Source organism: Durio zibethinus, chromosome 13, assembly GCF_047325235.1.
Source record: "Durio zibethinus cultivar Kanyao isolate XHJ-2024 chromosome 13, ASM4732523v1, whole genome shotgun sequence".
Classification (NCBI taxonomy): domain Eukaryota; kingdom Viridiplantae; phylum Streptophyta; class Magnoliopsida; order Malvales; family Malvaceae; genus Durio; species Durio zibethinus.
In genome coordinates, this window is record NC_143174.1 from 8,707,735 (window position 1) to 8,731,028 (window position 23,294).

At 28.1% G+C, this 23,294-nt stretch overlaps 1 protein-coding gene and 2 pseudogenes across 1 annotated transcript; 1 reads left to right on the forward strand and 2 right to left on the reverse strand.

The window, feature by feature from the left end:
* Positions 1-3,062: 3,062 nt before the first annotated feature.
* Positions 3,063-4,621, forward strand: LOC111302779 (uncharacterized). Its single transcript, XM_022898602.2, has one exon. The coding sequence runs from the start codon at positions 3,266-3,268 to the stop codon at positions 4,208-4,210; it is 945 nt and encodes a 314-aa protein (XP_022754337.1). The 5' UTR covers positions 3,063-3,265; the 3' UTR covers positions 4,211-4,621.
* Positions 4,622-14,257: 9,636 nt separating this feature from the next.
* On the reverse strand, positions 14,258-20,422 carry LOC111303969 (protein NRT1/ PTR FAMILY 6.1-like; annotated as a pseudogene).
* A 256-nt stretch (positions 20,423-20,678) lies between these two features.
* LOC111303970 (cytochrome P450 85A-like) lies at positions 20,679-22,494 on the reverse strand (annotated as a pseudogene).
* Positions 22,495-23,294: the final 800 nt, after the last annotated feature.

Sequence of the window (23,294 nt, forward strand, 5' to 3'; positions counted from 1 at the left end):
TATAAATATTAAGGTCTATTTAGATAAAGTAATTACGATCATTAGATTCCTAGCATGCCAAAATATTTCATTGTAAAATAAAATAAGCAAAGGCTATGACATACTTGTTTAAGTGGCTATGATTGATATGCGAAAGCAAAATAGATTTTAGAGTAGCAAAGTCTTCCACTTTACTCTTCTTTTATTGGTGGCTTTTAATGGGTAGTAACCATAACTCAAAGAAGTGAAAAAGGGACATTAACTTATTTTTATTAAATCCTAAAATCCTCACTATCAAAAGCTTACCATGCCAAAAACTTATATAACTGCTAAATCACATTAACCTAGTAAGATGTGTAAAACCCACACATAAATGATCATTTTAAATTATTTAGACTCTCACACTTGTTTTGTATTAAAATTAAATATATCAACCATTTTATTAAACTATTAAAATTACCAATTAATACTAATCCACTTACAAAAAATTCATTACTTTTCAATTTATTTTCGTTTTAAAATCAATTTATGTAAAAAAAAAAAATCAACTATGATATATATTATTTTTACTTTATAACTCAACAAAATGAAAACAAATAATAAAAAGCAAGAAAGAAAGTATCAATTCATTAATATGGCTTAGAACTACATATGATATATATAATTATACATATATAGAGAATAATAATAATTTTTTTTTAACAATAGAGAGTAATAATTAAAGTATGAAAAATAATAAATTAATAATAATTAAATAATATTATATGTTAGTTAAGTGAACAAAAAAAAGTGAATAGGGGTGAGGAAGTTGAAGAAGGGAAAAAGACAGGTCAAAAATGTATAAAACGGAGTATTATGATATATATTTTTTTTATTAAAAAAAAAAAAGAACTGGCTGTTAGTCTTGGTTTTACAGTTTTATTTACATTAATCTTGTACTTGAGCCAAGGCCGAAAAGAAAAATGTCTTGTACTTGAGGTTTCGAATTCCAAGGCAGAAGAATTGTACATGGTGGCCGTTTGCAAAGAAAATTGCGTGCACGCGTAAGCGAATGGACTCAATTCATTACCCTATATAATTAAAAAAAAAAAAAAAAAGGTAATAACGACTCCATCATTTGCTTTTTCTTTTCATAAATTGTTTGTATTTGATCATGCAAGAGGCGTATTTAGATTACCAAAAACGAAAAATAAACAAATAAGGTTACTTTCAATACGACTAAAGTATTAAAAAAATTTTAAATAAAAATTAAATAATTATTTAAGTTATTATCATTTTATTATAATCAATTAAATATTCAATCATTTATTTTTATAAAATTAATATTTGAATATTCATTTTTATTCAATTAAATATTTAAATATTTATTTTATTAATTGAGTTTTTGAATGAATAAAAATAAATGTTGATAATTAATTAATTTTAATCTAATAAAAATTCAATTAATAAAAATAAATATTTAAGACTCAATTAATTATAAAAAAATAATATAAATTTAAATGATTATATAATTTTAATTAAAAAGTATTTTGTTATAATTACACCTTTCAATTTCTTGAACACCCTTTTTTCACCATCAAAACCAAAGCAATGACGTGATAAACTTACCCATTGATATCCAAAATTATCATTTTGATTTTTTTCTTTGTATAATAGGTAAAGAAATTTCCTTTTTAGTTGGTAGGAAAATTATTATGTAATGATTTTAATTTTGGTGAAAAATGGTGCTAAATTAATGCGTACAGGTTTGATAATCCTAGAGAATTATCAACTATTCTTACGTACGTAGGCCTAATCGATAGGCATAACTTATTTGACTTTGGGAAATTTCTTTTTTCAAGACTTCGTTCCTTTGTTCCCTTTATTTCATTAGTATTTGGACCAGTCACTTTTTGAAAGGAAAATAATTTATCCTCCGAATAAAAATATGTTTCAATTAATGGTAAAAAATTTATATTTGATATATTATTAATATATAATTTAATATATTATTAATAAATTAGATAATGAAAATTTATTAATAAGATAAATCATATGATAATATTTTATTAATAAATAAATTTTTTAAAATAATTTAATTTATGTTTATTTATTTTAAACATTGGTATTTACTCATTAATAAAATATTATCATATGATTTATTAATAATATATAAAATTTATACAACTCAATGATAAATTAATTAAACTTGTAAATTGTAATCCCCATCATAGTTCCTTTAGACACTCTTATTCATTTAAGTATTGAAAGTTGAGTTTGGGCTTCACTTAATGTAAGTAATATGGCGACGTTAACCATGCACTTTTTTTATATTAATTTGATATATTAAAATTTTAGTTTTGAAATATTTTTTTACGAAAATCAAACCTTAATTGATAAAAAATGCTCTTTTATTTACCATCTGAATTATCAATTGTGGGTGAATACATAACACTATGATGATGATTAACCGCATATCATGTGAATAGCAACTAAAAATTAAAAATCATCCTATGCCAACAAAACAAGAAAGCAGTATTTTAAATTTTTAATAAAGAAGCATAGATGAGTAAGCCACCTAAACAGCAATAGCAAATCTTTAATTTTTTAATAAAATTACAAATATAAGTTACAATAATAATAAATATTATATCACATAAAAAATCATTAAATAATCAAATAAATCAAAACTAAAACATAATTAAATAAATTTAACATAAAATTGAATCAAACTCAAATACATGACACTTAACTTTAAAATATATCAAGATTCTAAAATCTTTTTCTTATCATTAAATTAAGATTTTATTGGCTTTTTTTTTTTTTTTGGAACGCCTAAATGTGATAAATGATACAGGCATGAAACACATGCCTCTCATAAAATTAATACTATTTGACGAGCAACAAACCCATGGAATTGAAACAACCTGGTCGTTTTTTCATTTTCAGAAATCCGCCAATGACATATTTGTCATTTACTAAAAGTTTCCTATTCTGATTTTGTTATGAAAATTCTGTATTCTAGAAAACAGGTGGCGGCTGGCTAAGGCTCATTTCTTAGCCAACAGCCTTAGCTCGTCAAAAGTTCAAATTTTCAAAAACCCCCCAATAGAAGGCTCTGGAGTCCTTAGAAATTCAAACAAGCCCACCCTTAAAACCTAGCTCCCTTAAACCATTTGCCTCAACTTTGTTCACCAAATTCTCCCTCCTCTCCCCCCTGCGACTATTTCCTCTCGTTCTCTCCCTCGCCTTGTCCAAATTACAAAAAAAAAAAAGAAAAAAGAGTGAGATACAGACATAGGAAGATATGGGTACTTTAGTGGGGCATGTTGCACCAGGTTTTGCCTTCTTTGCACTTGGTTTTTGGCATCTCTTTAATCACATCAGGCTCCATTTTCTCCATCCAAATTCCTACACATCTTCTCCATGGTTCCCCACATCAAAATTAAGGTACTTGGAGCTGTTCCTTATCATGGTAGGCTCCTCCATCTCCATCTCCATGGAGCTCTTTATTGGCCCTGAAAGCCACCAACCTTTTGATCCTGATGGAACTATCCCATCAAATCATCTCCATAACTTTGAGCACTCTTCTATATCAACGACTTTCTTTATTTATGCAGCTTTTGCTATACTCCTTGATAAAATTAGCCCCAAAGCTAAGTATAGCCTAACACAGTTTCTTGGAGCAGTAGCCTTTGCCCAACAGCTACTCCTCTTCCACCTTCATTCAGCTGATCACATGGGGGTTGAGGGTCAATATCACTTGCTTTTACAGAGTGCCATTGTTGTTTCTTTATTCACCACCCTCATGGGAATTGGGCTTCCTAAGAGTTTCATAGTCAGCTTTATTAGGTCTCTCAGTATTTTGTATCAAGGTGTGTGGCTCATAGTCATGGGGTACATGCTCTGGACTCCAGAGTTGATTCCCAAAGGATGCTTCATTCACTCTGAAGAAGGTCACCAGGTGGTTAGGTGTTCAAGCGATGAGGCACTACACCGAGCTAAATCATTAGTAAATATTCAATTTAGCTGGACCTTGATAGCTATTACCATTTTTGCTATGTCTTTCTATTTGGTTTTGGTAAAATTATATGGAGAACATGCTGAGTATTCCACATTGACAAAGGAAGAAGACCTGGAACTGGAAGAAGATTCTGATGATGTTGAATCTCAGAAGGAGAGCAAACGTGGGGAGCCCACAAACTTTATTCAAATGGGAAAAGGATATGCAGTTATGGACATTGAAAGGTAGATTAAAGACAAATGAAAAAGGAAGAATTAGATGTGAATTAGCTATGTGTACAATGTTAGTATGGTGGAAAACCCACTTTGTTTTAATTAAGCTTTGCAACTTATCAAAAAACAATAAGCTTTGCAATAATTTGGGGCTTAATGACGGCAAAATGTCTTGTGGTGGGAGGGATGTCGACAAAAGTGTGTTGGTACAGAGAAATGGGTCTGATATTGTTCGGTTTGACTTCATGAGCTTTGGGGTTTGGGTGATTTCATTGTGATTTGTGATTTTATGTATTTTTTTTATTAAAAAAAAAAAGGCCATAATATGAGAATAGGATAGAATTTTAGGTATTTAAATTTGAACCCAAATTTATTGAATGCCACCTCTTAATATATGAAACAATCTACTAAACCTGAGTTTATTTTATGTATATTTCAATATAAAACTAACAAGAATATGCATACATTGAACTCAACTAAGTTAATGAAGAAGAATTTGATACCGAAAGAATCTTTCTATTGGTGTTTAGGCAGTAGCTTTCTACACTCTTGCACAAGCAAGAAATTGACAATCCCTATCTTTTTCTAATTTCTCCATCCAAGAACGGAGGCTGATTCTGCCACCTTTCCTTCTACTCAGATTTGGTGAAGGTTCTAAGCAAAGCTAATATGTTTGAAAATGGCATGCCAAGAAACATCTGGCCCTATCCACTAAATTAAAGTGGCTGTTTGTTTGTTTTTGTTTAAAACTAATCAGGTTTTGAAATTTTCTTTTGGATGGGCTTCCTTAGTTTTGTAAATCATTAAGATTTGTTTTGTGACTTTTTTTTATTAGTATTAAGAATACATTTAAATATTATATACTTTATAATGATTATGAAAGCCATTAATGTAAACAAAAAATCTTTTATTATTTTATGCTTATCTAGTTGTTATGTATTTGACTGTACACTAGATTTAAACTCGTGCGATATATGGATAATAATTTTAATTAACAATAATTTTAATTAATAAAGTTTTTAAATAAAGAAAAATTTAAATTTAAATACTAATAGTTGACTAACAATAACAATAGATTAGAAGTAATTACATTAAAAAGGTTCAAATCTTATATAAATATATAAAAGCCAAAACCTTTGATTAAAAAAAAAAAGAAAATTGTCCAATGTGGATAATCTATATAATTGATATGTAGATAATTTTAAAAAATTATCATGTATCTTCTAATAAATTTATTAGATTTATGTTTTATTATTTACATTAAATTACTTTCAATTAAATTCATATTAAAGGTAATAAAACTTTAATTGCCATCATTATAGAATAATTTTGTAACCTCATTTTCCAATTGTAAATATTCAACTTTTAAATTACATTTGTGTAAAAATAAATTTAGTTGCCAATTTGTTAACCTATGACCTATTTATTTATTCCATCATTTAAGCTATGTTATATATATACACACATAGACACAAACATGTTTAATATGAATATATATATTATTTTAAAATAATTAATAGATGATTAAAAATAATTAATATATGATTGAACAAATTAAAATTAATTTTGGTATGTATAATATTAAATGGATTTCATTATCATTATTACACTAATTTCAAAATCTTTCCTTTTTCATTTCTCTCAAACAAGTTAATACACATTATGTTTGATTATTATAATTGTCAAGCATAAATTACTCTCAATTTAAAATACTATTATTAATCTTAATTTTGTTCTTAAATTCATTTTAATCAATTAGTCAATCAAAAATTACAAATCAACTTATATAAATATATAAAAGTCAAAGCTTTTGATAAAAAAAGGAAATTGTCCAACGTGGATAGCTTATATAATTGACATATGGATAATTTTAAAAATTTTATCATGTACCTTCTAATAAATTAATTACATTTATATTTTATTGTTTACCTTAAATCACTTTCATTAAATTCATATTAAAAGTAATAAAATTTTAATTGCCATCATCATAGAATAATTTTGTCACCTTCTTTTCCACTTGTAAATATCCAACTATTAAATTACATTTTTGTATAAAAAAAAAATTTGGTTACCAATTTTTTAACCTATGACCTATTTATTTACCCCACCATTTAAGCTATGTGTTATATATATATAGACACACACATGCATACATACACACATGTTTAATATGAATATATATTATTTTAAAATAATTAACAGATAATTAAATGAATTAAAATTAATTTTGGTATGTATAATATCAATTGGATTTCAATACTATTATTACAATAATTTCAAAATCTTTTCTTTTTCATTTCTCTCAAACAAGCTAATACACATTATGTTTTATTATTATAATTGTCAAGTATAAATTATTCTTAATTTAAAATACTATTATTGATCTTGATTTGGTTCTTAAATTCATTTTAATCAATTAGTCATTAAAAAATTACAAATCATCTGATAAAAATATATAAAAGTCAAAGCCTTTGATAGGAAGGAAAATTGTTCAATGTGGATAGTCTATATAATTCACATGTGGACAATTTTAAAAAATTATCATTAATCTTCTAATAAATTAATTATATTTATGTTTTATTATTTACCTTAAATCATTTTCAATTAAATTCATATTAAAGGTAATAAAACTTTAATTGCCATCATCATAGAATAATTTTGTCACCTGTTTTTCCAATTGTAAATATTAAACTCTTAAATTACAATATTTGTGTAAAGCAAAATTTAGTTGTGAATTTTTTAACCTATGACCTATTTATTTACTCCACCATTTATATATATATAGACATGTCAAACATGAATATATATTATTTTAAAATAATTAATAGATGATTAAATCAATTAAAATTAATTTTGGTACGTATAATATCAAATGGATTTCATTATCATTATTACACTAATTTGAAAATCTTTCCTTTTTCATTTCTCCCAAACAAGTTAATCCACATTATGTTTGATTATTATAATTGTCAAGTATAAATTACTCTCAATTTAAAATACTATTATTGATCTTGATTTGGTTCTTAAATTTGTTTTAATCAATTAGTCATTCAAAAATTACAGATCATCTTATATAAATTTATAAAAGCCAAAGCCTTTGATAAAAAAGGAAATTGTCCAACGTCGATAACTTATATAATTGACATGTGGACAATTTTAAAAAATTATCAATAATCTTCTAATAAATTAATTACATTTATGTTTTATTATTTACCTTAAATCACTCTCAATTAAATTCATATTAAAGGTAATAAAATTTTAAGTGCCATCATCATAGAATAATTTTGTTACCTTCTTTTCCAATTGTAAATATTCAACTCTTAAATTACATGTGCAAAAAAAAAAAAAAATAGTTGCCAATTACTAATTTTTTAACCTATGACCTATTTATTTACTCCACCATTTAAGCTATATTATATGTGTGTGTGTGTGTGTGTATTTGTGTTTAATATGAAGATATATTATTTTAAAATAATTAACAGATGATTAAATGAATTAAAATTAATTTTGGTATGTATAATATCAAATGGATTTCATTACCATTATTACACTAATTTCAAAATCTTTCATTTTTCATTTCTCCCAAACAAGTTAATACACATTATGTTTGATTATTATAATTGTCAAGTGTCATAATCTACCACTAAACATGGATTAAAGGGAATTACCACCATCTTTTTTGTTTAGGTGTGATATGCCACCTGATCGAATCTGATCTACAAAATCAGAGTTTAGGTTCGAGAATATGATTATGTGTGAGGAAGGTTATAGCACCCTCACAACGGCTATCAAAAGATGGTGCCAGTTTGGTCTCAAATTATCCAAGCCTTGAAAATGTTTATATTTTACCAAAATCTTTAATACTGAAACTTAATCTTAAAATCATCCCAATAGTTTGGTAATAATTTAAGATAATTCTCTCATCTCAAGAGTATTCATGGAGACTAGTGTCCCACTTTGAAGAGGCTCCATCGTCAGATATATTATAGTATTTTATTAAAAAAAATCAGTAAAGTCTTCTAATAGTTTAATAGGACTTACTTTGAGGCAGATCTTCTAATAATTTCGTGAAATTTTATTGTAAAAAGATTTAAAAATTTAAGAATTTCATTTTGTCTCCCAATAGCTTAGTAGGACTTAATTTGAAGTATTCCTCTAATAGTTTAGAGGATAAAAATTATATTTTCATATTTTTTTCTTTTTTTTAAAATTAATTTATGAAATTTTTCAATAGTTTGGTGGATTTTTTTAATATTTAATTCCTGAAAATTATCAAATAGTTTGGTAGAATTCATGAATTTATTTTGTAAGGATTTTTATTTGAAAAAAGATTTTTTTTTATATATATATTTTTAATTATTTGAAAAGATAAAAATTATTTATTGTAAAAAATGAAACAACAGAAAGAATTTTTACAAAATAAAAATAATAAAATAATAAAATAAAATCAGTAAAATAATAAAATTGAAAATATAGTAAGCTAAAAAAAATAAAATCAAAAAATAAAATAAAATAGAAAAAGAAAAATTTGTGATTCGGGTCGGGTCAATATGTGGGTTAATACGCAAATCAGCGGGTTGCACGTGGATCCTAGGACTTCCAAAATGGTGTCATACTATGGTAGTATAAAAACTAAATCCTCAACGTTTTCTTCAAAATTTCCCTACTCATTCTCTCTCTAGTTTCCAAATCCTCGACTTTCTCTAAAATCCCAAGAACAACACTGAAAATTCAACTAGAAACTAGGAAATCCATCAGTTTCTAGGAAACTTGCCAAAAAGTTCAACTAAAAATTGGAAAACTCACTGGTTTCTAGAAAAATTGTTAGAATCTCACAAAAAAATTCAACCTTTATCGGAAAATTTCATTCAAAAATTCATCCAAAAACCTAGAAAACCCAAAATTTTCCAAAATCCAAAAAAATTCAAAAATTCGACCTTGATCCCAGAACTCCAAAACTCCAATCCCAACAACCTAAGACTAAAACTACGAATCCAAACTTCCTAATTACCCAAAATCTCAAACCCAAACACTCCTAGAATCAAAATCTCAAAAACCTTACTTCCAAAAAATTTTTCAGATATATTTTTTTCAAAAATTCCTCCTTGTCCAGTTCCTTTGATTCTCAATTCAATTTATAGATAGTCCTAGGAAGATTTTTAGAAAATAGACAGAATCAATCCTGGCTTGAATCCTGGGATTGGTTTTGTTTGAGCGTGATCTTGGGTTTCTGATTTGATCCCAATTAATTTCAGCATTTACACCAATTTGACTTTGTATTAAAGATCTATGACTATGAGATTCTAGTCAAATTCAGATTTCCTTATTCATGAGTAGATTCGAACGAAAAGGAAAGAAAAAAAAGAAAAAATCATAAATAATAATAATAATAATAATAATATACTATGGTATAATAAATACATAATAGTATAATAACATATAATATAAGGTACTATACTATATACTATACTATGATAATACTAATAATAATACATTATAATACATAATAGCACACTATACTATAGTAAAAAAAAAGTGACAATAATAAAGAAAATCAATCCTGATTTGCCTCGGACACATATGGGTATTTGCATCAAGTATAAATTACTCTCAATTTAAAATACTATTATTGATCTTGATTTGGTTTTTAAATTCATTTTAATCAATTAGTCATTCAAAAATTACAAATCATCTTATATAATATATAAAAGCCAAAGCCTTTGATAAAAAAGAAAATTGTCCAACATGGATAGCCTATATAATTAATATGTGGACAATTTTAAAAATTATCATGTATTTTATAATAAATTAATTAAATTTATAGTTTATTATTTACCTTAACTGACTTTCAATTAAATTTATATTAAAAGCAATAAAACTTTAATTGCCATTATCATATAATAATTTTGTCACCTCCTTTTCCAATTGTAAATATTCAACTCTTAAATTACATTTGCGTAAAAAAAAACTAATTTAGTTGAAATTTTTTAACCTATGACCTATTTATTTACTCCGCCATTTAAGTTATGTTATATATATGTATCTATATATGCATTTAATATGAATATATATTATTTTAAAATAATTAATAGATGATTAAATCAATTAAAATTAATTTTGGTATATATAATATCAAATGGATTTCATTACCATTATTAAACTAATTTGAAAATCTTTCCTTTTTCATTTTTCCCAAACAAGTTAATACACATTATGTTTGATTATTACAATTGTTAGGTATAAATTACTCTCAATTTAAAATACTATTATTGATCTTTACTAGGTTCTTAAATCCATTTTAATCAATTAATCATTCAAAAATTATAAATCATTTCATAATTATTTTTAAGATGGCAAGACCCATCCTATAAGTAAGGGTGTTTTGGGATGTTTAAGAAATAGATTGTATCATTTCAATATTTATTCTCATTGCCTTGATATTCATTTTGCCATGTAGTAAAAATAGCTTAAGTTCTTTTTTTTTTTTTTTTTGTGATGTTATCTATACAGGTCGATTAGATGCACAAAATATTGTCAATTACTTCTTAAAGTTTTTTATTACTTTATGTTTGATTTTGTATTATTTTAGTTACTATTCTATTTTTTTTATTTTAAGTGAAACTCTTCCAAATTCATGTTTCATTGTAATCATGTAATATGTTATGCTTCATTGTAATCATATAATAAGTTATTTTTTGAAAAAAAATCATTTTGAAAATATATTCCCTTTAAAATAATTTGTTAGGGTTCCAAAAAATTAAGCAAAATTTCTTGAAAATTTAATGATTTGGATTTTTTTTTTATATTTGGCCATTGTTTTTAGTTCTATTGCAGTTTAAATTATAAATATATTTGTACATATTATTTTATATTTTCTTGTAAGTTTTTTTATGGTATTGATTTGTATGCCAAATGCCCACTATTTTTCTCTTTTTGGATCATGAAACAAGAGAACAAGTTAAGTGGTAGATTAAAAGAAAGTGATTGTCTATCACCTATCTTATCATAGGTAGTAAGCATGTACTTTTTTATTTTTTGTATGAAATGATTTTATTTAAGATAGGATTTTTTATTTTTCATTTTTGTTTTAGTCATTAGATATGCTTGTTGCTTTGATATTATCATTTTCATGATTTACCATAAAGTGGTGCCAATTATTGTCTAAGCATAAATCAAAATTGTTAAAAGTAGTTTTCGATTGATTCTATTTTCTATTTACAATAAAGTGGAGTTAATTATCTCCAAACGTAAATACAAATTTTTATTGATTTTATTTTCATTACCTTTATAATTTTTGTAGTGTTTATATATTAAATAAGCATTATTACTAATTGAAATATTTTTGGTGTAATTACTCTTAATTCTAACATTATTGTTAGTCAACCATTAGCATTTAATATTTCATTTACTTTATTTCAAAAAAACAAAAAGAAAAGAAATCTACTTTTTACTTTACCTTAATAAAATAATATTCTTGTGTTTCCCTACCACTACCAAAAAAACGTTTATTACCGAAGGATTTTTACGGACGAAAATTTTAAAATACTTTTACCAACGGAATAAAATCCATAGGTAATCTATCATTATAAGTCTGGTGTGAATTGTAGTCAATTTTATCGGCAGATTTATTGACCAAAAAACACATCGTTAATAACTATCGATGAAAAAATTCATCGTTAAAAAAGATTCAACAAAAAAAATTTTGGACATTATCGATGGAATTTTTGTTTGTAAAACTGTTGGGTGATGGAAATTCCATCGATAGTAGTGTTTAAAATTATTTTTATTACCGATATAATTTTTGTTTGTAAAACCTTCACTAAAAGTTAAAATTTCAAAATCCTCTATCATCGGCTCCCTTACTTTTCCCCCAAATCTACTAATCCCTAATCTTCTTACCCCTCTCCCCTTCCCTCATTCCCCACCGCCACCTTGCCACCGATGCTATGACCTTATCCTCTAGCTCTGGTCAGTTTTTTTTAATGAGTTTATTTTATGTTTGTTTTATTATGTTTATTTGTTGAGTTTAGGGTTTAATTTTTTTGTTATAAATTTGTTGAAATTTGATTGGGTTTTGGTTACCAATGTGTTGAGTTTTTATTAGTTAATTATTTGTTGAAATTTATTTGGATTTTGGTTATCAATTTGTTGAGTTTTATTGGTTTTATGTTTGTTGAAATTTGTTTAGATTTTGGTTATATATTTGTTAAAATTTGTTGGTAATATATTTTTATTAGATTTTTTGTTGAGTATTAATGTTGAGCATTGCTAATTTTTGTTTGGATTTATTTTTAGTATTGGTTTTAGGTTTTTTTTTTATTTGTTGAGTTTTTTATGTATTATTTATGAAAGTTTTATTGAAATTTGTTGGGTTTTTTTAATATATATTTATTAACTTTTAGATGTGTAAGATGTAGGGTCGGGTAATTTGAGTTTGATGTGTATTAATATTTATATATATATATATATTTGTATGGTTATTATAGACTTAATATTTTCTAGATTTTGATAATAATTATAGAAATTAAAATTATTTTTATTGGTTTGATTATAATTTATATATTACTAATAGCTATCTCATTTTGAAGTAAGTTATTTATTATTAAGATTTATATTTATTTTAAAATAGTTTATATATTTGATGGTTTAGTGAAATTTATATATTACTAATTATTAAAATATTTTGGTCTTATTGTATTAATCAAACTTAATATAAACAAATTAAATTGTTCTATTTTATTCCTCTTTTCCATACTCTATCTGTGAATGTATGTTATAAAAGCGGATTTAAGTAGATGTCTATTATGTTTTAAACTCATGTTATGTGCAAAAATATATTCATATATCATTAAATCTTTGACAAAAATATGTTTTATCCAAGTAAATTTTTTAAGTCTATATTTTATTTGATATATATTTATATGTCATGCATGAATACATCAAGTTCAAATACCTGATAATAAATATATAGGTTATGTAAAATCTAATATAATAAATATAACAAATATATAATTGCATAATTATATTCAATATATAATTTATTTATTTTACTATCTTGAAATATACATAATCCAAATAAAAAAAAAGGAGCATATCACCAACATTTCACCTATAATTATTGTACTGCAATTAACTATTCACAATTCAGAAATGTGTGAAATCTATTAAAATTTTATATGAAGTTTACACTTATAAGTTGTGGACCTCTACATAATTTTACTTTGTGATTGTATAATTGAAAAAGTATAGTAAAATGAATTGTAAGTGAAATGTTCCATACAAATATAAAATTTGAGTTATCCATAAACTTAAAACTTATATTATAATATTTTTAAAAAAAATTATATATAAATTTGTTAATCTATGAGTATACCCAGTGCTTAGTAATTCCACTATATATGAATGATAATGTATATGTAAATTTGACTACTTGGATAGTAAATAAAATTAAGTGATTCCATACAAGATATTAATTAGTTTGGTTTTTTATAATTACTTGATATTCTATTTAAACCAGTTTAAATTATAAATGACTAGGGCTGGACCCATGTTTCACTCGGTGTGTTAAATTAATTTGTAGTATTTTATTTCATTAATATTTGATTAAATTAAAATTTAAAATAATTTAATATAAAATTAATATTGTTAAGTGTACAAAGGTTTTTTTTAAATAATTAGCAATAGAAAGTTAATATAAAATTAAATAGAAAATGTTGGTCGTGTATTTTTAAGATAAAAAGAATGGTTGTTAAACAGAAATTGTAATTAAACATTTAGTTTGTAAGTGCAACTGGTTATACTTGAATTCAATGACTAAAGAAACTGTAGACTACAGTATAATTATAGCTCCAATCAATATATACATTGAGTATTATCCACTAACAGGATCTGTGACTAAAAGTAACAACTCAACACACAAAACCAAACATGTGATTGTATGAAACCACTTTACATCTAGTTTTATTGGCCATAAAGAAAAATTAAACAAAATATATTTCTATGTTACATTTCAACAAATGTGAAATATAGAGAAAAAGACTTGTGTATGCATGTTAAAGCCAACTCAAAGAAGCTGAGAAGCACTCTGAGGATGACCAGTGATTCATCGGGATATAGGAACAAATACAGAGTAATAGAGACATACTAGAAGAAAGATGCTGAGGCCAGGAAAAACAGGCATGCATGTTACTGGGAGTTTCAGTTTATCAATTTGAGTATTCAATGTATATGCCTGCTATACCGAGAGAGCTATAAATTTTGTTAAGACAACATTAAGCATTGTCTTTAATTTGCAATATGCCTGTTGTGCAATGCTTTCAATGCTTTTTCGTGTGCTTTCAATGCTTCCCTTAATATAGCCTCCATTCTTATTTGGTTTTAATAGAGGTAGTTGGAAATTAAGAAGAATTTCATAGTCCACGAATGCATTTTGGGAAACTTGATTTTTTAACCCAATCTTTCTGCAACCCAACATGCACAAGGCTCATGTATCAGCATTATAAATCCCTTCAGCAGTAATCTCCACTTTCTCTCTGGTTAGATCATATAGAACAGCTCCGCCATCTACCTTTGGAGTAGGTCAAAGTGTAATGCCTATCTCATAGCTGATATTGACAGAACCACTTAACGCTGTTCTTACAGGCCTTTAGCTAGAAGAAACACCTTTCAGATACAGAAACTGATTGTAAAGCCAATCGCCCACAGAGACAGGAACTATAAAGCCTGACCCAATTTTGCCTTCAGAACTTTTAAGTGACACGTCAAATTTCATATCAATGAAATTATCACCAGTTAGATATTTTTCCCCCTTGCTTCTGGCAGGCTTCTTTCTCGAGCATGATTTGTTTACTCTCTCCATTTTTGTGTATTCATACTTTAAGCCTGGAACCCCCTCCACACGATTCTCAGTACTTTGAAACATAATTTTATTGAAGCAACCTGAATCATTCACATTGTGTTGGTCCAAATTTGACCCACCATGCTACTGGTTTTTCTCAGGGACAAGATGCAGGGAAACCTCAAAGTCAACCTTGTTGTGCAATCCCCAACTCGGGCATTAGACCAAGATTCTTCAAAGTCCAATATTTGACAATCAAAGACACATAGCTGATTCTTCTTATCATCCCATAATCCTTCTCCAAGGTGTTGCGCCTGAAGCAATAATCACAACAATACAGAAGCAATAGACAACAATCAATAATCAAATCGCAGGAAAAATAAAGCACACCAAGATTTACGTGAAAAATCCTCCAGTGTAGAGAGAAAAAATCACAAGCCACCAAAAAAATCTTCACTATCAAATAATAATTATACAAAGTTCTTCTCTAGCTAAAACTAGAGCTAATCAACAACTAGAAAAATAATTGGAGAAATCTCACCAAATAAGTGACTCAAAAAATACACCCTGGATTTGTTCCTAGAGAGCTTCAAACCCGATCTTCACCGTTCAGAATGTAGAACTCTGAATCATAAACCTCTTGACAAGGTTCTAACTCAATCGGACCACGGATCGACTTCCGTTTAACCAACTCTCCCTTCTCTTTTTTTTCTCTTTGCTTTTCTTAGCTTTTCTTCTTTCTCTGCTTGGTTTTCGACACACCCACCTAAAACAACCCCACTTTTTTTTTATTAAGTAGCTAAGGCTCTGTGTAAAATAAAAGATCAAGGACCATGGCCTTTACTTGGTCCAAAACCACTTACATGAAACTGGACCCTATTTTCCTAACAATCTCTCCCTCTAGCCCCATTAGGAGGAGATTCATCACCATAGCAGTTTCATTTGGAACTTACCTTGGCCAGAGAACTCATTCCGGCCAAGTTATTATAAAGCTCAAGCTTTTCCCTGAGAAGTTTAACAAGATCATAAGTACCATTCTTTCGCAATAACTCCATCTCTTCTTTCATTGCTTTTAACCAGTGTTCTCTATCCGAAGTAGCTTGCACATCTTGGAAGCTTTCTGGCTCCCCTTCACTGGTAACTAAAATAAAATCTGAACTTAGATACCTGATAGATGGCCTGCGCTCTCTAGTAGATCTCCTGGACTGAGACTCTACATCACTTGATACCGAAGGTAGCTCCCCCTGCTCAACACTCTCAAGTAGAAAGGATTGCTCCCCCTACTTAAAACTAATAGCATCTGGCTCATCACCAACTGTGGCTGGCTCATTTATATCCTCAAGTTCTGTTTCTTGCTCATTTTCACCATCTGTGGCTCTTTCCTATGAAATCCCTGTCGGTGTTGAAACATCACACTTAACAGTAACCTGTGTAGTCTTCTCATTTTTCTCAAAGTCTACTATGGTTTCTTTTTCATGAAAGACCACATCTCTGCTTCTGACTGTCTTTCTCTTTATTGGATCCCATACCTTGTAGCCAAATTCCTCATCACCATATCCTACAAACACACACTGTGTAGCTTTACTGTCAAACTTTAATCTCTACTCTTTCGGCACATGCATGAATGCTTTACACCCAAAAACTTTTAAGTGAGAGTATGAAGTATCTTTCCCTATCCATATTCTTTTTGGAATTCAAAGCCCAAAGGAACTGATGGTGACTTGTTAAGTAAATAACAAGCTGTGTTGACTGCTTCACCCCAGAATGACTGGTAATTTTACCATCTTCAACATACATATGACTTTTTCCATAATGGTGCGATTCATTCTTTCAGCTATACCATTATGCTGCGGTGTTTCAGGTTCTGTCCTCTCATGCCTGATCCCATACTTTGAGCAATACTTTTCAAAGCTTTTAGATGTGTATTTCCCACTATTATCAGTTCGAATACACTTCAAGGGTAACCCTATCATCCTTTCAACCATGGCATGAAATTTTTAAAAATACTGTAGTACCTGACTTTTGTATTTTAACATATACATCCAAGTCTTACGTGAAGCATCATCAATAAAAGTAACAAAATATCTGCTACCACCTAATGACTCAACCTCAATGGGACCACATACGTCAGAATAAATTAATTCTAATATATTTTCTTTTTTCTGAGAACTTTTACGGAAAGAAACTCTATGATGCTTACCAAACAAACAATAATCACATGAATCGAGAGACATACATTTGGTCAAGGGAATGAGAGAGTGCATTGCCAAAACCTATAACCCTTTTTCACTCATGTGTGCCAGCTTCTTATGTCACAAGTTTGCTGAAGCATCATTTTCAACGGTATTTACTTGGTTACCGTTCAATTGCATCCATATCTTATACATTGTGCAGCATAGTTTCTCTTGCAACTACCATAGATCCTTTGAGAAGCTTCAATTGTCCATTCTTTTGTCGACTTTCATATCCCTCCTTATCAAGGACATTAATAGCAAACAAGTTCATTCTCATATCTGGAATGTGTCTGACATCCCTCAAAGTCAACATGTAGCCTGTACTAATTTGTACAACAATGTCACCAATCCTAACAATCTGTGACACACTCTTGTTTCCCATTTTGGTACAACCAAAGTCTCCTGCTTTGTAAGTTGTAAACAACTCTCTCTTAGGAACACAATGATATGCCGCTCCTATGTCAACTATCCACTCAATGCTGGAATCACTAACATGATTACAATCACCATGTGTACAAATCAAAGTAACTGAATCACTATCTGAATTCACTGCTGCAACATTGGCATCATCTGAACTCTTACCTTTCTCATCTTTTCGCTCTTGCTTTAAGATTCTACAGTTTCATTTTATATGACCTACCTTACCACAATGAAAACACTTCACTTTACCTCTAGACTTGGATTTATGTTTAGACTTACAAGTTGCAATCTTTTTAACAAGCATAACTTTATTCATACCTGTTTTTCTCTCATATAATGCTGTCAATTTTTTTCAAACAATGTGAGCATCTGACTCCTACGTTACATGATGGAACACGCTGATATCAACCCATTTTTTAATTGTAGCCAGCATCTTTCTACCTAGCTTCTTTCAGCTTTCATCTTTCATATCTGCTGGTTTAGCCGAATCACCCAATATTGGCTCATACAAATCTTTACGGTATAAATGATCCTCCATCATAGGCTTCCAAATTGAATAATTCGATGCTGTCAATTTTATCATGGAACCTATATCACCCTCCATGATCTCAAACAGAATTTACTTCTATCCTGGATTGCTTCTGTATCGATGTCTCAAAATAATCCTCGCTTTGATACCACTTGTTGCACCTGAAGCAATAATCCCAACAATACAGAAGCAATAAACAACAATCAATAATCAAATACGTAGGAAAAATAAAGCACACCAAGATTTACGTGGAAAACCTTTCAGTGTAGAGGAAAAAAACCACGAGCTATCAAAAAAATCTTCACTATCAAATAATAGTTATACAAAGTTCTTCTCTAGCTAAAACTAGAGCTAATTAACAACTAGAGAAACAATTGGAGAAATCTCACAAAATAAGTGACTCAACAAATACACCATGGATTTGTTCCTAGAAAGCTTCAAACCCGATCTTCACCATTCAGAATGTAGAACTCTGAATCATAAACCTCCTGACAAGGTTCTAACTCAATCGGACCACGGATCGACTTCCGTTTAACCAACTCTCCCTTCTCTTTTTTCTCTCTCTATTTTTTCTGGCTTTTTTTCCTTCTCTGCTTAGTTTTCGACACACACACCTAAAGCAACCCCACCTCTTTTTTATTAAGTAGCTAGGGCTCTGTGTAAAATAAAAGATCAAGGCTCATGGCCTTTACTTGGTCCAAAATCACTTACATGGGACTGGACCCCATTTTCCTAACACAAGAAATGTTAAGTTGGGATTAAAGGGACGGTAGAACCCAACATAATTAGCATTGTGAAATTCTATCAAAAGACGAACTTTCCTTTTGACCTCTGAATAATACTCAAGTCTTGTCAAAGACATAGCAGAAGGCAAATACCCATCTACCCTACCATAAAAGAGATAATTTTTTCTAGGGCTGCAACTTGTTGTATACTGCAAATTAAAGACATCTTCGACGAATGAAATTATTGAGAGTTGGTATTGGAATAGGTTTAATGAAAATCTTGACTTCCTACAATTGAGTCACCGTGCAAAGCTTTAAGGGACTGGGATTGCTTGCTTCTTCCTTCAGTTGGAGAGCCGCCTTATCCAAGCATCTGCAACACCAAAACTTGGAAATCAGAAGTCATGAATAAAGTAGATTAATGGTACTTTTTAGAAATCAGTGTGAGGTATCTTGCTACTACCCTTATAGTATAATGTCTTTCAGGAAGCTCATATAGTCCTACTAACTCGCTTCTAATAAATAGGACATTCCGTTTCCTAAAGGCAGCAACCAGGACCTGGGTAACTCGCGTTAGGGAATTGCCTCCTGGCAACCTATGCTAGTACAAAAGAGTACCAGCAAAAAATAACATGTTGCATAAGCCCATAGCTATAGCTAATGAATCGAAAGTTGCTACTCATCCACACTCTATTTGAATGTAAACTACCAAAGTGAATGCCACAATTGCCCTAATAGTAACGAAGAGATAAAAGAAGTTGAAAAATTTATCCATGAGAGTCTTGTAATATTTACTTCTTTCATCAAACTGATCAGCCCCAAAAAAGAGATGTAGGGCCTTATACCTATGGCTCTAAAAATAGTTATACAAAAGACAGTATATAGATAAAGCATCTGTCATGGTTTTACAGGCTCGCGACTACCCAAAACCAGGGACAGCTGATCGCATTGATCTTAATTTCACACAAAAATTTTCATTGTTGCGCATAAAGTTATCCTTGTCAAAACTTATTGGATACAATTAGATTGAGGAGTGAATAAAAATCGATGGAAACAGTTTCTTTAAAAAAGGGTTTTATAGGGATATCTCACCGCAAGATAGAATGTGGTGAAAATCGCTATTATCCAATATCGACCAAGATAGCATCAACTATAAAATGACTAAGAACACATGATGCTTGAGATATCCCGAGGAAATTGTTAACTGCATTTGAAGAACTCAAAAAGGGGTCTATGCAATACATAGAACATAAAGACCAACATGTTAACTAAGAGGCCAAAATAAGCCATTCGTTCTGCCATCTCATTTTCTAGATTAAAAAAAAAGGGTCAAGTTCACCAAACAAAAAAATGTTCATTATAAGATTCTCTTGTCTAAAAAGTTTTAACTTTGACAAAAACACACACTTTACTATTAATAGAATAGTATAACACTCTTAACTGCAAAAATTAGCAAACCAAACAACCGCTGACCATAACTCATTCAGTAGTATTACCTTTATTTTTCTCTCGGATTCAGTAGAAATTGTCTAGCTGGATTGGTAGGTATGCCATGTAAATCATGATAGGGTAAGGTCCACCAAAGGAAGATGATCTCATATCCGTTACATTTTTTTACATGATTTTTTTCTGGTTTAAAAAGTTAACTGCAAACTCAGCGTCTTGAGCTCATAAAGTTCATATAAAAAGGTAGAACCAAAAGGAATTATTTTCAATGTATGGATCCCACTATGAACATTTTAATGCTCACCATTTAGTTCCATTTCTTAAGTAGCTTTCCTCAAAACTCCCTTAACAATTGTAACTAATCTTGAAGTCTTAAAAATCACCTGAATAACAATAAGCACAACAAATCATTGAATTTTTCTTTATGATAAGTGATTACAAAAATGGTTTGTCTAAAAAGAAAACCTACAAATTTCTTATCACACTTGTAAACCTCATTGACTTAAGGTTATTCCATTCAATTGGATCCTCTGGTTTTTTTTCTATCTCTAATTGCCATATTTTCTTTTTGACAAATTTTTTTACAATAAGTCAAAAAACCCAAAAAGCATGAAACAAAGATATAGAAAATATTTTCAAGTTGAAGAAAAATGTTTTGTTTTTTTTAAACTTACTTTAGCTCTTATATGATCATGGAGATACTTGACAGCCATCATTGAAGTAGTCGAAATAGTCTCATAACCAATATATAAAATTGTAATTTTTTATTAATCATCTCATCATCACTTAGTTTATGTCATTACTATCATCTTTTCTCATTAAGTATCCAAGCATGTACTTGTGGGATTTTTAAGAATCTGTTCTCTCCTCTATAAGTTCTCTTAATATTCTTACAATATTTTTCCTACCTGCAAATCATGGTAAAACATCTTACTTACTATAAATAGAAACTGCAATGAAAGATTAAATATATGAATTGAAATGCCTGTCAATTTACCTAAAATCAGGATGATTGATAGTAAGTGATAAGGTCTTTAAAACCAATTTAAAAGACTTAGGCATGAATTTTTGAGCTACTGAACTGGATTCAACACTGGCATTTTGCTTAAGTGATGATAAAAATGCCATCTATACAAAATATCATAACAGAAGCAAATTAGAAATAGGGGAACTATGAGCAAAAACATTTTAAAATTTTTATAGTTTTTGTATGAATTTGAATGTCATACAAATTTCTTTGGTCTTTTCTTATATGTTAATTACTTTATTGTCCCAATTATTAAGGAAAGTTCTCATGAATTCATCTATTTTTGGCAAAAGTTGTTATTTGATCATGACATGGCTAATGAGGGCAAGCAAAACTCTTATCATTTGCTTATGAGTGGAGCCATGGACTGCTACAATGTTGTATTTTCCTAAGATATGTAGCTTATGGTGGATCCATGGTTAAACAGTTGTGTCCTCATGAGCTTATTGTGTAGATTCCTTAGCAAACCAAAATTTAGATGATGAAAAGAAAAGAAAAACATTATTTGAAGCAGTATCTTCTATAATAAATCCTATATAGAATATTTGACCTTCTTTATGTCTTTCCCTACAATTCTTCATTTGAGAAAATAAAAAGCCAAAAAATTAAAGGAACCAAACATAAAAAACAAGGGTTAACAAAAAAGATAGCACGTACAAGAAAAAAAATCTAAACACAAAAACAAACCCAAAATCACAAAAACAAGAAAACACCCATTAATTTTCAATTTAATCCCCAGCATCATTAATAATACCTGCACAAACAAACACTAATTAAAGAAAAAACAAAAACCAATTCAAAGGAAAAAAAACCTAATTCGATTACCAAAGAGTTTGAACAAACCTTGAGACAAAAAAAACTACAAAAAATCAATAAAAAACAAAATTACAACTTTTATTCAAACAATATACAAAACAAAAAACTCATGATTGAATTATATAAATATGAACAAAATTTGTTTCTAACAAATAAATTATTGTTGGAACATTATGTTATCTCTCAGTACAGGTCATGTTGAGTATAGAACTAATATTATGATATATAGAAGAAACTATGTCGAGCTAATGACATACAATCATCATAATCCTTATTATTTTTTACTTAATGATGATTTATGATTTGATCAATTTAAGAAATGATTAACTTATATTTTAAGCATTAAGTTTTATTAAACCATAAAGTTGAATAATACTAGGCCAAATGGGGGATGTTGATATTATGTTGCCAATGTATTGATAGTTTATGGTTTAATAAATGTTTTAAGTTAAAAATCCTTATTGATCAATAAAACTAAAGAGATATTGTTGTTATTATTAACTTATACATTTTCGAAACATATAAATAAAGTTCATTAAATAAAGAAACTTTTGCTCCTGTTTTTGCTAATAAAAAGACACCTTATTTCCATTCAAAAAGTGTGTGAAAAAAAAGTTAAGAGAGAGAAAAATTAAATTTCATAAAACTTTCTTTTCATAGAAATTTATTATGGATCAAAGAATGATTTTTCTTTAATTAAAGAATTGTGAAAATCAACTCATTTTAAGACCTTAAAGATTAAAACTATGCAAAGTTATGATTCAATTTACATAATAAAAGAAATATATCATGTAAATGTAAAAAAACACAGAAAAAAACCTATCATATCAATTTCATTTGTGATGACATATAATGATAGCAAAATTTTATATTCATTAAATTTTAATTTATAGTAATTATAATTTAAATTAATATATTTTTCTCTCATTTTTCTTTTCTATATTGAATTCTTCTTTATATTTTTTTTATTTTGAAAATTTGTTATTTAAATGACATTTATTATTAATGATGATTTTCTTTTACTATGGAATTTTTTATTATGGTTTAATTGATTTTTTAGAATATT

Excerpts from the sequence above, each read along its gene's own strand:
- LOC111302779 (XM_022898602.2), top strand. The coding sequence starts at position 3,266 with ATGGGTACTTTAGTGGGGCATGTTGCACCAGGTTTTGCCTTCTTTGCA.